This window comes from Metopolophium dirhodum, chromosome 7, assembly GCF_019925205.1.
Source record: "Metopolophium dirhodum isolate CAU chromosome 7, ASM1992520v1, whole genome shotgun sequence".
Lineage (NCBI taxonomy): Eukaryota > Metazoa > Arthropoda > Insecta > Hemiptera > Aphididae > Metopolophium > Metopolophium dirhodum.
The window spans coordinates 9,111,236-9,128,643 of record NC_083566.1 but is presented as its reverse complement, the minus strand read 5'-3'; the positions used below and the strand labels follow the sequence as shown (position 1 = coordinate 9,128,643).

General features: G+C 27.2%; 1 protein-coding gene across 2 annotated transcripts in view; it reads right to left on the bottom strand.

The window, feature by feature from the left end:
* The window catches only part of LOC132949634 (gamma-aminobutyric acid type B receptor subunit 2), a 297,294-nt gene that overhangs the window by 31,332 nt on the left and 248,554 nt on the right, over positions 1–17,408 (bottom strand). For both annotated transcript variants that reach the window (XM_061020617.1, XM_061020616.1), the window contains one exon: positions 8,553–8,720. In XM_061020617.1, coding sequence (XP_060876600.1) covers positions 8,553–8,720 — 168 coding nt within the window. The remainder of the gene's footprint in view (positions 1–8,552; positions 8,721–17,408) is intronic.

Genomic DNA, 17,408 nt, shown 5'->3' with positions numbered 1-17,408 from the left:
TTATAGATATAATATACTATATTAATACTTTAAAAAATCGAATTATTAATTTTAATTTTATAAGTATTATAATATTTAACTTGGTATGTCAGATTTAAAATTTAGTCAGGATACGGAAATAGCATATTTACATACACGCATTATTAGTGTGCTTATTATTATAGTGTGCCAACAACCGGGCATGTACGAGGACAAACGTGCGGTGAGACACCCTGTTATTATATGTAAATACAATATTATGTAGGTTAAAAACAGGGAAATGTTTGAATTATTGTTCATTAGTTAAGAGTGGGGAAGGGATACTTTTTAATTAAAAATATAATTAATTGATGGCATAATCTATATATTTTATCGTTTTATGTCTAGAGTTAACTTTTTTAATATTATACTTTTATTTGCATGCAAATTTATGATTGCCTGGTTATTGTTATTTTAGATAGTTACATTTTTTAATACTTCGACACATAATTTTAAGCTTTAAAATAAGAATTAGTGAAAAAAGTTACACAACAATACGTACCTATTTAATAATAGACAATATGACGTACCAATAATTAATAACTAAAATATGTAATACATTTTTAAAAATCATTTAGAAAGTTATGTAATAAATATAATTGTTTTGTATCAATACCTATCAAATTAATTTTTTTAAATCATATAACTTAGATTTGATGTAGTTAGTTAATGAATACTATTAATACTTATAATATAAAAAAGTTACGTTAAATTAATTTTTCAAAGGTTATATTGATTTTAAATACGAAGTTACAATATTTTATTTAATGTTCTTATTATTTTAATTAGGTACTTATTTAATTTTTATTAAAAAGTTATTTTTAGTTTTCGTAAAATTATTTTAGATATTATACGCCATACGAGTCTTTAATGAATGTTAATAGTAATAATAATAATGGGTGGTCTGTGATAAAGGTAGGTCTGTTTTATTTATTTATTAAACATTTTATTTACAATTTATGCAATACAATTAGTACAATAGGTAAATTTTATACATTGTTATTAACAGGAGGTAGCGTTATGGGCAGACACTCGGCAATGCTACCCGACCAGGATACTTTTTAGGTTTTACCTAATGTTTTATTTTTTTTATTTTAGTAGGTCTCTAGGCCACTATATATTGAGTCTTCTACGTACATTACCGGGAAGTGAGATAGAGAATAGTAGTTTGATTAATGGGTTACTGTGAGAGCTTAATGTAATATGAAATTTAAAGTAATATAATTTTGCTAGGTAATTGATTAAAGGTAGGAATTTTTTTTAGGACTTTATGAAAATTATTGTTTTTGAAATACTAAAGAGAAGACGTTACTATAGTCATAAGTTTTGGTATTGGATAGTTTTGCAGAACCCCATAACTGAATACCATACTTTCAAACTGGTCGAATTATTGACTTGTATCTGGTAAGTTTATTAGATAGCGAGAGTTTGGATTTCAAAAGAGTGATCTTAGGAGTAGGTATATTTAAATACAAAAAATGATTAGCTTCGTTATTAAAAATACATTTTGGATTATTTTTTATTGAGTATTATACGGTGGCTCAGTTTGGACAATTGGACCTGTTCAGCCCTTAAAAATCTAATCGAACCATTCAGGTGCAATAAGAGCACACCAAGGTTTTATTTTTTATTACTACGGAGCTTTTAAACTCTGATTTATTTCTCTTTGTTTTTATTTATTTTAAGAGCTGTTTTATTTTGAAAATTGAGCTTGACTGTTAAATGAAAGTAACTGAATAAATAAGTTATTATTCACGGAAAAAAAAAATAGTTTAACAAAAAAATTAAAACGTAATATAGTTCATTGAGATACAGAACATGTATGAGTGTGATGATATTTTGTTAACACAGATAGTTCTATGGACGATTCGTTTGATTTTTAAATTAAACTTATATTCCTCATTCTTCATTCCGACATAGGTACTTTACACTGAACACATTTCACACGTTGAATACACTTCATTCTAAATCCTACCGATGTCATAAATTACTGAATACACCCCACATTAACTAAAATTTGATACATTATTAAACAATTTTCCAATATCAAGGAACCAAGATATTAAGTAGTATCTAATAACAAATCGAATGATAAAACAATTACCGAACAAATCAACTATACATGTCACACACATCTATCTTCTGTCTATAGGATCCGTCTATTCATCTTACATTAATTCTTATTAAAAACACTGTCATTATCCTAATTCATAAACCGGACAAATTGCCTAATCCCCCTTCGTCCTACCACCCAATTAGTTTACTCTCCTTCTTCTTAAAAAAATCTTTGTCTAATTCTGTGTTTTAAAATTTGTTTTAATCTTTTCACCAAATATCAGCTTACAAAGCTCCATGGTATGCCATGAAACCACACGCTCAACGGACGATGACCTAAGAATTCCTACTCTCTTTGCAATTGCTTACATTAACTATAAAAAATTCCTCTTTGACATTTGTAGGTCACCCGAATCATATAGTATCTAATTTTTGTTTTATCACTCTCCCAGATAACCTAAAAACAAAATTTTCTTAGTGACTTCCAAAACAATAAAAAATATCTGCATATTAATAATCTAATCCAATCAAACTAGTATTACTTCCAACACGACATCCATTAAATTTTTAAAATTGCATTTTTTGTAAATTGTAAATGTAAATTTTAATAATGCTATTTAAAAAAAGCTTATATTAATACACGAATATTATTATTAATTTACTCGATTCTTATACGGAATATAATATTTCCCCCCAGTCACGTAAGATAATCGAAGATGCGTATGAATGGAGATGCGTAGGCCCTACATGTTTCGATGAACTTAAATGAATGTGTAAAAATGTTGACGCACTGCGTTATCAATGGTTATTGGTTGTACATGTAACATGTTTATTTATAATATGGTAATACACTAATACAGTATAAATGTTGTGAAATATATAATTATTTTTTTGGAAATATGTACATTATCATTTTTTTTCAAACAATTATTAATTAAATTATAATAGAATATCATTGAGTAAAGATTATAATTGTTTTTCTTGTTTTAAAATGTAGTTAATATGTTTTAGATGATATTATATTTTAACTCAAGACAGAAAAGATGGTTTTTTTTTAAACAGAACTGTTTTGATTAATTAAAATCAACAAAGTGTCACGTTTTTTTAATTAGTTTAAAAATGTTCACTTTTGTAGAATTAAAAAAAATAAGGTACGCACTTTCCAGTATTTTGTTAAAATATCATTGCTAATTAAAATTGACAACAATTGATACAATATTACAAAGAATTCTTATAAATTATATATTAAATTACTTTTTTTAGAATATTTCTTTATAACAAGAAAAATATTAAACACTAGTCGAACGTTTATATTAAATCTTTACTACATTTTTTCAACGTTTTATTTATGTACTATTCGAATTTCGAATCAAATTAAAAATTCATGTTTAGTATTTAAGGGAACAGGGTATGCATGCATTTTAAGATGATATTTTTTTTATTAACAATTCAAATTTGTAAACTACCTAGTAAAACATTTTAAAAATAAATTACTTCCAAATATTACTGAGGGCGTAATAATTTTTATCCACTCTCAAACAGATTTCAAATTTTTATTTTAAAAAAAATATATGACATGTCTCTAAAATTGAATAATTATTATAATATAGATATTTTTATATAAATCTACATTTTAAAATATACATGCTTTAAAATTGAATGTCTACTCTTTATTGTTGTATGCATTTTATTTTTAGAAATCATATGTATGTTTACTATTTTTGTTGGTAAGTTTTGAAAATGTAATATAATGTTCTAACATAATTATTAAAATATACAAATAGACATTAAATTACTCTAATTCTCTAGATCGCACATTTTGAAAGATATAGAAACAAATATAGTGTTGTTAAAACTAATACAAAACATTTTATAGTTTTAACAAACAATTATTATTTAAGATTTGTAATATCAAGCATGATTTTTAGGTATGACATTAACTTGTTTCACATATGAATATAGATTTTTTTTAAAAATGTCTAAATAATAAATTTAAAACATCGTTCATTTTTAAAATAAACGTTAATGGAAAAAGTTTGAAAGAAGTTAGAATAACCGTGTTCAACACAGTTCATAGTACGGTTTCTTGGATAATCCCTTTGACATGAATAATCATGATGGATTAATCTGTTTAGATCCGATCTCTCGAGAAGGAAACTAATGAATACGTTGAATTTACTGTAAATGTTATTTGGTTTTGGGCTGCCACTGCCGTCGGTATTGCATGTCATGAAATGTGCTATTGACGAGATTGTAATATTATTTGAAAACAACATAATGCAATATGTGACGGCATATTTAGATACATTTTAGGAACTATCAGATTATTAATTGCATATATTAAATTGCTATAATATCGGAATTTTGTTTATAATTCTGTCATTCACGTAACATGCGCACCACTCTGTCATTATGTCAGTTAAAATAGGAAATTAACAAGCTATACGTGCTTTTACGTGCATTAGGTATCATACTCGTATACATACATTAACATCAAAATAAATAATATTAAAAAATTGCTGCCACAGTACCAGTGAAATCATTTTTGAGCACATTCACTGATTGTTCTTTTTTCATAATTTCAATGATTTTACTAAGGATTAGTAATTTGAAATTAAATTATACTTTTCTTTAAACTTCATATGTTTTCATATGGAAATTGTTTATATGCCTTATTGTTAATATATATAAAATATAATTTAATTTTCAAGGTACCTAATTTTCCATACGCGTACTAATATTATTTTAATCGACTAGAGTAGAGAATTAAAATTGAATTATAAAAACAAAATTACTCAACTGGTTTGACATTTATTTAAACAATTTAAAAACTTTTTACAGTTACATTTTTGATTTAACTGTAACTATTGATGTTGAATCGCAGAGCTTCTGATCTTTTAAGTAAATTGATTTCAACAAAAAAAAAAATAAAAATAGTAAATAGACGTCCAAACAGATGGACAAATTACATATTATTATGTACATTTTTTTAATTTATTAAAAATCTACGTGAGGAGAAATATTAGCTCTTTGTATTAAATGCATAATATAAAAGCAATATGAAAATGTACAAAAAGATAAAGATTGGAAGTGAAATATTAGGTGTCAGTTTTTGTAAAAGATATTATTATTTTTATTTTATCAAAGTTACAATATGGTGTAATGAACAATTGTAAATTTGAGATTGTTATCAAAATAATTGATTTAAATAATTGATGAAGTAGACAGACGAGTGAGAGGAGTAACGTAAGACACTGCCAGTCACTTAAATTAACGTAACATTTTTACATTTTATATTATCAGACATGTATCTTATTTTTATATTTTTATATAAATTCACTAGGTTTTCAACAGTATTTTTTTTATAGATGTTTATTCACTGAACAATATATAGTTTCCGTTGTATTGTTTTTTTAATTGCTACGAAACTAACTGACTACAATACACAGATTCACAGAGTGTATAAATAAAACTTATCTCAATAATAATAAAAAAAAATAATGACATCGGAGAAATAAATTTTCTATTTTAATACGCACTTGTCAAATTGTTAAAATATTCCTCAGGTTTTTAAGATTTTTACAGTTGAAATTAGAAGACAAACCTTCTCTGTTAGTAATTGTTTCAATTACGCAATAGTCAATTAAAATAACATCTAGTCATCTAGTCAAATGATCAATTTTAATTCTCTCGTTTTAATTTGGTAGTCGTATCCACAATACATATTAAATAGATCTAAGCCAAATATTTTTATTTTTAGTTTTCGATTTAAATATTTTTGTAAATATAAACTTGAAAATGTATGATATTTATATTAAATTATTATTCACATGTGATATATTGCGACAGCAAAAAAATCATATATTTTTCAATAACTTTTTTTTTAGTGTGTTCAATTCACATTTTTCTGATGAAATGTTATCTCTTATATCGGATAAGATTTTTTTAGGTAGCTGAAGTGTCAAATGTCTATTCATATTTCATTGGCTTAGGCACTTAGATTTAGATTAGAATAGTAGAAGCTATTTTCTTTGCAGAGTGACACATTTTAAACTGTGGTTTTTGTTTACTTTTTATTAGTACAGTGATTGTGTTGAAATATAATAATCCATCAATAATAGTATATAGTAAAACTATATAAACTTTATAGTGTACACACTATGTTCGGAATTTTGGTTACTAGAAGTAAGCATTAAAGTATGTAGGCACCTACAGCTGGATTTAAAGATGAAAATAGTATGTTTGAAATTATAATATATTCTATTCTAAGTGCCAAGATTAACACTTATACAAACTACAAAAATCCATTAGGTATTGTGTAATTTGTTTCCTAAGTTTATCTCAAAATGATAAAGATACTGTTTTTGAGAATATTATTATAAAGTAGGTACATATTCAACTTAATCTCCTTGATTCAGTTAGGTATTTTTACAAAAGATTCCAAGGATATTTCAGATTACTAATTTTAGGCTCATTACATAATAGAAAACAAAATCACAATTGTTGTTTTAGAAATGATTACCCAAGTATTACACCAAGGCTACCATTACTTTGTGATAGTTATACGATTTACATAAGGTCTAAAATTTAAAGAAATGTGTACTTTATTATCAACATGTTTTTTATAGAAAACTATACTAACTATACATACAAAATTGTGTAATAAGTGCTTATGTGATGTATTACATTATTATAAAAGTGTAATAGGTAGGACGTATACATGATCAGGTACAGGTACAATTACGCACTTATGAAAATACATATTTGATAGCTGAATGGTTAATTATACTGAATTTCCGACAATGTTTATTGCTAGGGCCGTCGCTACAATTTGCGGGGTCCGGGGCATAACTTTTTTAGCGGGGCCTATAAAATAAATGTAAACTTACGTTAAGTATTTTTACCTATACTTTTAACAGTACCTCACTTAACCATTTTACGATTTGATAACAATAATATATAATTTGAAGACCTCGGTAGAAATCTCCAAATTTTGGTCAAAAGGAGTTTCTAATATTGCTCATTATTAAAAAGAAAAAAACTGGTGCAAAACCAGAAAACGGTATTCGATTGTTCAATACACAGATATCATAAACATGGAAATGACTTGAAATTTTTAATTTATTACGAGTATGATAAATACTATATTTTGAGATTATACAAATTTGATTAAGACAATTTGTTACTGGCTACTTCTACTACTACTTATACGAATTGAAACATCGTATTAATTGGTGATGTCTTATTGTTGCTCCTAGGTCTTCATTTGTTTGGTACCTACCTACACTATATAGAAAACTATTCACTTTTATAATTTATTACTACAGTGTATACTGTACAACAAACCTAACCAGTATTTCGTACTTGATTTAATTCAATTACATTTTTATTAATAATATAATATTATAAAATAAAATTATAAAAATTCAAACTATTTTCATAATATAATATGTAAATCGTTGTATTTAAATAAAACTTAGGATTTTTCAAGTGCCTGAGCCCCTCACCCAAACGAGGGGTCCAAAGCGTGGGGCCCGGCTCGCTCCTGCCTTAGGACGGCCCTGCAGTTTTTTCCCAATATTATTGGATAGGGTCCAAATTACCTACAAACTTTTTCAAATCAATACATTCCAATGAATAGATAGGAGGAAAGCATGATGTACTATAGGCAATTTAAAAGCAAAAAAGTATCAACTAAGATTTTATTTAAAATCTATTGATGTGTTGAAACATCAATATGTCTTATGAAAAAAACGGTAAGAAATAAAGTAAAATTCAAATTACAATACTAGTTAAGACTCAACATTTATACACAATACAGATGATAATATTTAATGTGTAGAAGCTATTTTTATCTTTTTGGTATTAAATTAATTAAGTTTAAAAAATACAAAACTTACAGATTTTTAAACAATACTTCATTTCACCATAAGTGTTAAAAGAAATAAAACTGATACAACACAGTTAGTACTTAAATATTCTATTTTATATTGTGTACACACTAACAAGCTCCCTAGCTAAGTTCCCTAGATAGTAGTGTCACTTGAGTACTTGACGCTCCTTTCATTCACGCCACCTCATTCTATTACAATAGATTTTTGTAGGTACAACACATTTGCTTGTTAGTTGTTGTACAATATTAAAACCAGATTGTACCTTTTCTATTTAAATAAAAATAAAAACAAATTTGAGTGTGGATTAACACAGAATGTAACTTCTTATGTATAATTATGTTATCAGCTCGCAAAACGGTTTAAGGTAAATATTTTTATTTTGTTTAATTTATTAAATTTTTTCGGAAAACTAGGTATATATCTATTAAACGGTAAGACTTATGAAACTTTTACTTTTAGTGTGGTGTCTACTAACAAATTAGTATAAGCATATTAATTAATTATTGTTTACTATTACTTATAAATAAATATAATACAAAATATTAAAAAAATGCAAATATGTATGTGATATATTTTGAAACTTACCAACGCGTATCTTGGCTCGTTTTGGTAGATAGTGCCTACTCTTGTCCAATTGAAATGTCTCAGCAGTGCTAGCCGAGGAGCGTTAAATGCATTTTCACTTGGTACAACTCGAAAGAAATTTGGGAAATCTGTGTTGCTGAACATTGGATGGGTATCAGCATACGACAACTGCAAATTAAATTAATTAATAATTAAAATTAAAATATAAAAATACTTATGTTTGATATGGATAATTATTCATGCGTGCTTGTATAAATAGTAAACTACGAATTCATAATAATATGTGCGTGTGTATGGGTGGGCGCGCAGGCTTCATGGCAGGGGAGCAATATTGAAGATGTTAAGGGAGAAGGGAATTTACCTCTCAACATTTTCTGAAACGACTAAAAATGTAATATTATTTTTCATTAATAAAAAATCTAAATATGTAGTTAGTAAACATTTGTATTATGTAGGTATTGCATAGTTTACTTAAAAATAAATTACTGTTTGAGGTTTAAACATATAACCACTTCAGCCATGACTTGAATTTTAAAATAAAACTCAAGTTTTTACTTGTAAACAGCATAAAATATTAAATCTTTGCAAAAAATAAAAAAAACATCATAATATGTTCAGTACACTTTTAAGATAAATACATATAACATGTGTTTTTATGAAGTTCCATACATTTTACAACGTTTGGCCGCGAAGTTTTAATATTGTCAATGACTTCATTAAAGTTAATAATGTTATTATGTTAGGCCTCTTATTTCTCTATAAACATGGCTAAGAGTACAATGTTTTCTGACTTTGTAGAACTCCAAAAATCTGTCTTTATGACGGAAGATTTCATTTAAGATTCTCTTATAACAACATTAATTATTGTTACCGGTATTAAACAATAATTTTAATGTTATCAAAACATTATACAATTATATTGTACAGATAAAATGTTGAAATACCAATACACTTATCCAATAAATTTGGATAGATTAACATTTTTATAACTGTTTATTTTCCAAGGAGGCAAGATACTACGAGTTTAGTTTGAATTATCAACATTTTATAAACTAGGTATGATTGTTCAATAATATACGTTGTAAATATTATTTTTTAAAAATTATTTACACACATACACTATCGGTACTTATATGATAAAAAAAAAATAATAAAACTAATAAGAACTGTGCATGATTATAAAATAATATAATTAGGTACCTTAGAAAACATTTTTAAAATAAAAATATGTTTATTTAAACAAACTTGTTGGTATTTATTATATTACTATCTATAATTTGTATTTGGTTTTGATTTATTTTATTATTTTTTTTTCTTCCCTAGACTTCATAGGTACAATTAATGTTCTCAATTTTTTTAAGACAACTTCATTTGAGCACCACTGCCACTGTATATTAGTGTAGTGTTGAATTTTATTTTATAGGTTAAAATAACCTTACTATCGGGTTAATAAGCTAATACTTATTAATTTGATATGCTATCAGGTTATTAATATATAACAGTTTATCGTTAGTGCAAAATTAATACAATATAATAATAGGTATATAGATGCATTTATAATTTGATTTGATTTTAAATTATTATATATAATTATATATATATGTATTGGTTTTTTATTTGTTGTAGGTATACTAATTTAATGTACCTAATATTAAAGTTTCCAAAATACATATAAGTTTTATTCCAGTTATTAAATTCAAATATTTAATGTGTTGTAAAATATACGTATTGCGGTTATCCAATGTTACATTAATTGACATTTAGCTTAGGATCATAATATTCAGGAATATTCCGTCACAAAGTTTTCTTCCCGCGGGAAGTCTATAAATGTCAAGAAATTTACGTTTATACTATTCTTTTAAAATCCCAGCCAAGACAACCTGTCAATAAATAAGCTTTAAATCTAAGGTCTACCCGTACAAAGTAAATTTGAATTGAGGGAAACATTTATTAAAATATCGTTTGACATTGGATAAATAATGTTCGCTGCTGGCATTAACTTTATCTTTTTTTAATTTAAATATTTTTTACTCTGGTCATTCATGGCGGTGCACAACTACCTACTGTATAATATAATTTAAATTTAGAGCGCATAATATAGAAATAAAAATCAAGCAAATATCGTATACACCTTTACCTACACCGTATAGGTACGTCAACTCTATTTTATTCCATAACTATTTGGACTGATCATAAATTATAATTACCTATTTTAAACTTTGTTTTAATATTAAGTCATTAAGAGGTACGGTTCTATATTATAAAACAATATGAACTTGTGTAGTAAATTTAAATTTGTAAATAATTATATTTGTAATTACCTATAATATATTCAAAATCGACAAGAAAATCTGGTCATGAAGTTAGCCCCCCCCCACTTTGGCGGATTCACTTCAAACCAGCGGCAATATTTAGCAAATTAATTGCAAATAATTGCAAATTGGTTTTTAGGATTTGCAAATTTAGTGCACGCTCGCAAACTAAAAAAATGATTTGGGGGGGCTAACTTCATGCAGCCCCCCCACTTTGTCCAATCCGTTCCAAACCAACGCCAATATTTAGCAAATTAATTGCAAATAAATGCAAATTGGTTTTTAGAATTTGCAAATCAAAATTGGAATTTTTTTGCAAATTTGGTCAGCCCCCCCCCACTTCGTCCGATCCGTTCCAAACCAACACCAATATTTAGCAAATTAATTGCAAATACAAAAACCTAAATTGAATTAAATTCTAAATAAAATCTGTTAGATAAAAAAGCAATAAAAAAAAAACTAATAAAAAATGTAAAATCAATAAAAAAACCATATTTGATAAAAAAAATTTGGGTAAAAAATTCACTTTAAAAATATTAATTAAAATATGTTTGATAAAATAATTTTATTGTATAAAAATTCTTAGTAAAATTAAAAAAGACCAAGATTTTTTGTACTTCTTAATGATTGTCCTTTATTTACAAACCTCTATTTTTCAAATTCGAACCCCAATTTAAACTGTCAATTATTCAGTGGATAATTTTTTTGAAACATTTTACGTATCAAAATCAAAATTCGTACGAGTAGTTTTTGGGTTATTTAAATTAGTGTTCTAAGGACAAAAGGTCCATGGTAATGGTTTTATAAGATATGGGGTCTATGATTATATGAACATTTTAGTCATTAATAATTTGTTAAAACGACCCAAGTATAAGTAATAAGTACTAGTTTCAATATTATGTCTATTTTATATTTTTGTATAACCAATTTTAAGGAATATTACCGTAAGTGCAAATATTTTAATAACTAAGAAACTACTCATTTGAATTTTGAATTAGGTACATCGACATTTCCAAAAAAATTATTCACTAACTAATTAATTACAGTAAAAAAGGGGGTTTTCATTTGAAAAATAGAAGTTTGTATTGCCACAGGTTACTCCATCGCACAAAAAAATTAAAGAATTTGAAAAATTGATTATTAAAAATTCCACAAAATCAGAATTTAAATAAATTCATTACTAAAAGAAAAAATGGGGGTGGCTTGGTGAATCGCCCTGTGTACATAGGTACAATGTTTATTGATAATATGAATAATGTACATGTTGGTATTTATATGATAAAGGAGTTCAGGGGCGTATACAAGGGGGGGATGTGGGGGTCAGATCCCCCCCCAATAGGCCTTTTTTTAAATTTTATAAAATAGTGTTCTTAATGACTTAATGTAAGGAAATTACAAGGAAAAAAAAAATGGCAAGGATTTTTTGTAAATTTTTATTTTAACACATTCAACAATTAATTAAAAATAATTTACTTAATATTAATCAGTAATCATATATTTATTTCATATTCATATAATCGTATTATGTGATATTTGATAATATGTAATATGTATATTATATATACAAGTATAATAAATTATTATAAGATAATAATATGTGGCAGACCAGCCACGGGCCATCGCCAGTCGCCACCGTCACCGATATCAACGCGGCGGAGACGACGCCCGCATGTCCGTGCGTATAATAATAGGTACATTTTCCTATACATTAGAAAAAGAAATATAAAAATAGCTAAAAATAGCTTAAATAATAAATATTATTATCTAAAAACAAAAAACAACCACAAATATTATGTCAGTTGTACGAACAAGTCATAACTACATATAACTACTTGTAGAATTTAAAATAAAATGTATTGAATATATATGTTTTATCATTTATTAGGTATTTAAATGTGCACATACCTAGGTTTAGGTATTTTTGTTCCATAATAATTTGTTTGCAACTGATCCCCCCCCATACAAAAGTTATGTATACGCCACTGAAGGAGTTATTAGTTATTTATAACTTATTAATATTGTTTTATTTAATTTTGGTTGAGGTTTAAATGTAGGTATGTATGTCTCAAAGCCAATTAAATCAAAATAATATGTTATGTAGAATAAGGGCACCAAATATGATTGCCCCAGGCCTTCAATTATAGTTAACATGGTAAATAAGGCTGATATGTCATGTAAGCTTATATATCTTAACCAACTAAAACAATATCCATTCAGTATAGGTATTTAGTAAATGTTTCAGAGTACAATAAGATCATACCAAGTTATGTAAAAGAAATAAAAGTGTATGAACTTTTTTAGTAAGTTTATGAAATTCTTAATTGATAATAATTGTTTGAAAAAAAAATAATAGGCTTTAAAAAAAGGTATTTTAATCGATTGTAGGTAGGTATCAAAAGTTTTAAAATGATTGTAATTAGCCACAGACTCCTAATGTACAAAGTTTCTCCGGAGAAATATATTTTTATGAATTAAAAAACGTCTGTTCAAATATTAGCACAACATGAAGTAGGTATAAATAAGATATAAAATGGCAGTAGTTATACCTAAATAAAATGCCCAGTATTGTTATTAACCAGGCATTTTTTAATGTTTTGTTTCGTTAAAAATAATATTTATTTATTAAATGATTTAATTACCAAATTATTCATACAAAATTTCAAATCCTCAGTAAAAATATTTACCATAAATTCAATGCATTTTTTTTGCTTTTTATGCAATAGCAGCCATCCACTTTGCACGCGTTCTAAGCGTTCTCGAAATTAATTTTAAATTATTAAATTTTTTTTTCTTCTATTACCACATCAGTATACTTATGTGAAAATGTCCGTTCAACTTCCAAATCTTTTTTTCTTTACGTAAAAATAAAGTGAAAACAGTTCTCTTTACGCCCAAGTTAAGTAAGTGAATAAATGAAAACGCAACAAATGTCATTTTATATCTTCGCTTTCCAATAATAAATATTAATTTATTTATCCTACCTATCCAACTTGTACGTCGTTTGCTCTTAACTGCGGCCTTAATTTACATATATAAATAGCAATAATAGACAAAATAACAAACACAGTCCAATTACTCCGATTAAAATTGCTAAAAATAAAAACAACAACACAACTGATCCAGGCTGGTCTGTCATGAAGCCCACCACCACCACCACCACCACCACCAACAACAACAACAAAAGACACCATTCCAGCTATTCTGCCTCTGAACAGCCAACTTCACCAAAAACCCAACAAACCGATCAAAGAATTAATAAAAACATTTTTTTTACACAAAACCGCTTCGCAATTCTGAGTCAAGTTGTAAATCAAAAACAAGGAGTAACTTTACCCACAAACTCACCCAATGAAGTAATTGACACCGATGAAATCGTACCTATCAAACCACCTCACCCAGTCTTCGTAAAAGGTATCGTGGATTTTTCTAAACTTAGCAAAAAACTTATAAAAATTATTGGAGTAAATAACTTTATCTGTAAATCATCTGCTGAAAAATTAAAAATCCAAACCTCAAACCCAGAGTCATACAGAACTCTAATTCGTTTTCTTAAAGAGGAAGAAGCGGAATATCATATTTATCAATTCTGAGAGGTAAACCTTTGAGAATTATAGTTACATCCTTCCACATCCTTCCACTAAAACTATAAAAGAAGAGTTGGAACTTCGACTCTTCGTGGTAAAACAAGTAATTAACGTCCTTTATAAGGTAAATAAAAATCCTCTGCCACTATTTTTCGTTGATTTTGAACCTACGTCCAATTCTACAGACATTTTTCATCTGTCTTCAATTTTGATTTTAGTATGCAAATACTAGTTAATACTAGATTAGTATGAATCTTACAAACCAAAATCAATAAGTCAATGTCACAATTGCCAACAATACGGTCATACAAAAGCATATTGTGGCTATCAACCTCGCTGTGTTCGCTGCGGCATAGATGACCACTCATATGTGTGCCCCAACTCACGTGAACTTCCTACAAAATGGGCCCTTTGTGCTCAAAACCACCTAGCCAACTACAAAGGATATTCTATCTATAAAGACCTTCAATGACGGAAAAAACCGCTGCTTTTTAACCGAAGTAGTTAAATGTCTCCCTTAAAGAGCCATTGTTCATATGACACATATTTACAACCCAATAATTAGACTGTCTTATTTTCCACTACTATGCAAGTTCTCAACAATCATCGTGATTCAAACGCCGAGTAAGCCAGCTAATGCAACTTCATCCTACAGACCAATAAGTCTTCCCTTTCTTGCGAAAATACTAAAAAAACTTATACTTAAGCGTATCCTACCAATAATTACTGATAACAAAGTTCTGCCAGACTACCAGTTTGGTTTTCGTTATTTACATTCGACGACCCATCAACAGCACAGGGTAGTAAATGCAATTTCTTTCTCACTAGAAAAAAATTATTTTGTACACCCGCTTTCTTAAACGTATCACAAGCCTTTGATAGAGTCTAGCACGCGGTCTCCTTAATAAACTAAAAACATTTCTTCCTTCAACCTTCTATCTTATAATCGAATACTACTTAACTGAACGTATCTTCCAAATAAGACACGGGTTTGACACGTCAAGTATTGGCAGTATAAGTGCTGGGGTCCCTCAGGGTGGAATTTTATCCCCCATTCTCTATAATATATTTGCCGCAAATCAACCAATCACATTAAATACATCAGTCGCTGACTATGCCAACGAGAAGGTAATCATCTCTATGAATGATAATCGACTCATAGCCTCTGCAAACCTTCAAACACATCTAGACCTTATGGGGAACTGGTATACCAAATGGAGATTTAAAATAAACCATAGTAAGTCTATACGCACACCATCTTTACACTTAGACTAGCTCCTTCCCTTGAAGTAACTCTATACGGTGCTCCAATCCCATCCTCTCCTACAGTTAAATACCAAGGTCTTACACTAAATAAAATATTAACATAGGTCTAGCATATTAGAGCAAAAATACTATCATTGAACAACCATTTTCGTATCATCAAACCTCTTATCTCTAATTAGCACATCTCCCCTAATATCAAACTCCTCATCTACAAAACATTACTGAAACCGATCTGGACTTACGGCATCTAACTATGGGAAGTGCAAAAAAGATAAATTTAAATAAAATTCAATCTTTCCAAAACATTGCACTAAGAAAATTAATCAATGCGCCTCCTTACATATCTAACTATACTCTCCATACAGACCTGAAATTAAAAAAAATCCATGAAGAAGCCAAACACTTTTATAAAAGATTCTACTACCATATTTCCTCCCACTCAAACCCTTTAACTAAAGACTTTTCCTCCCTCACAATCCCGGGCGTTTTAGACGTCTAAAAAGCAAATATTGCAGAGACCTTTTACAATTTTAATTCTAAAAAAAAAAAATGAAAAAATATGTCTGAATAAATAAATTAATTTTATAACTTTTAAATATCAACAATAAAGTGTCATAATTGAGTGGCTTATTTATTAACTATTTTTTTTTGTACTCTCTTGTTATCTGTATTTTATCATATATGTTTATTATGTCATCCAATATAGGTTATTGTATATTTCAACTCAAAATGAAAAAAAAAATTTTAATTTGTTATACAAATTTGTTTATGCTAATTTTGTTTTATTTAGTTGAACAATAATACACCCATTATACGAATAAATGTTCCATTACTATTGAGTTTCTTTACAATTCAAAATTCAATATTTTTATCGATTTTAATTATAATATTATATTTACGAGTATAATAATTAAAAAAAACCATGAATTATATTAAATGGGGCTCATTGTTAATTCGTTTAAGTTTTTATTGATATATTTTAGGTTAATAATAGTTCCAGTTGCAATTTGTTTGGTGGGTCGTCAGATATTTATATTGGACCTATATTTTTAATAACAAGGTTAGTGCTTTGGTTATGCGTCGATATAGAAAACTGTTGTAACTTGTATAGTACAAATCACAAGTTTGTTGACAGTATTGACTTTTTAGTTTGCGTGTAAACCTGCATTTATCACATAGGTACCAGAGAATGCCAGTAATAACACGACTAGATACATTTTGAAATACCTGTATCCTGTATAAGAACGATTAATATAAAGAGTTTTGCTACACTCGACATATTATATACACTGTATAGTACCAACTATTAGTTTTTAGATATTTTAAATTAGTTTTTGACAAAATCAAATTTATTGTTTAGATATAATTAAAAAACGAGTAATCGTACTATCGTAGATACTTGACATTTTCACCTTGTAATACATGGTTCTTCATAAATTGTTATTAAAGATTTCCAAAAATATTAGATATATAACAATTAATATTACATAATATGCACAAATTGTTATAAGCATTAGAAGTTTTAATTTTTAAAAAAATTGATATTTTAACAAAGTGATATTAGTTATTTTGTTGCAATTTAAGAATATTTTTCATGGGGATTTGAAATATTTAAGTATATAATTATATTTTATATAGGTACACAATAATGTCACAATGACATTTTCAAAACATTTAGATTAATTTTATGGTAT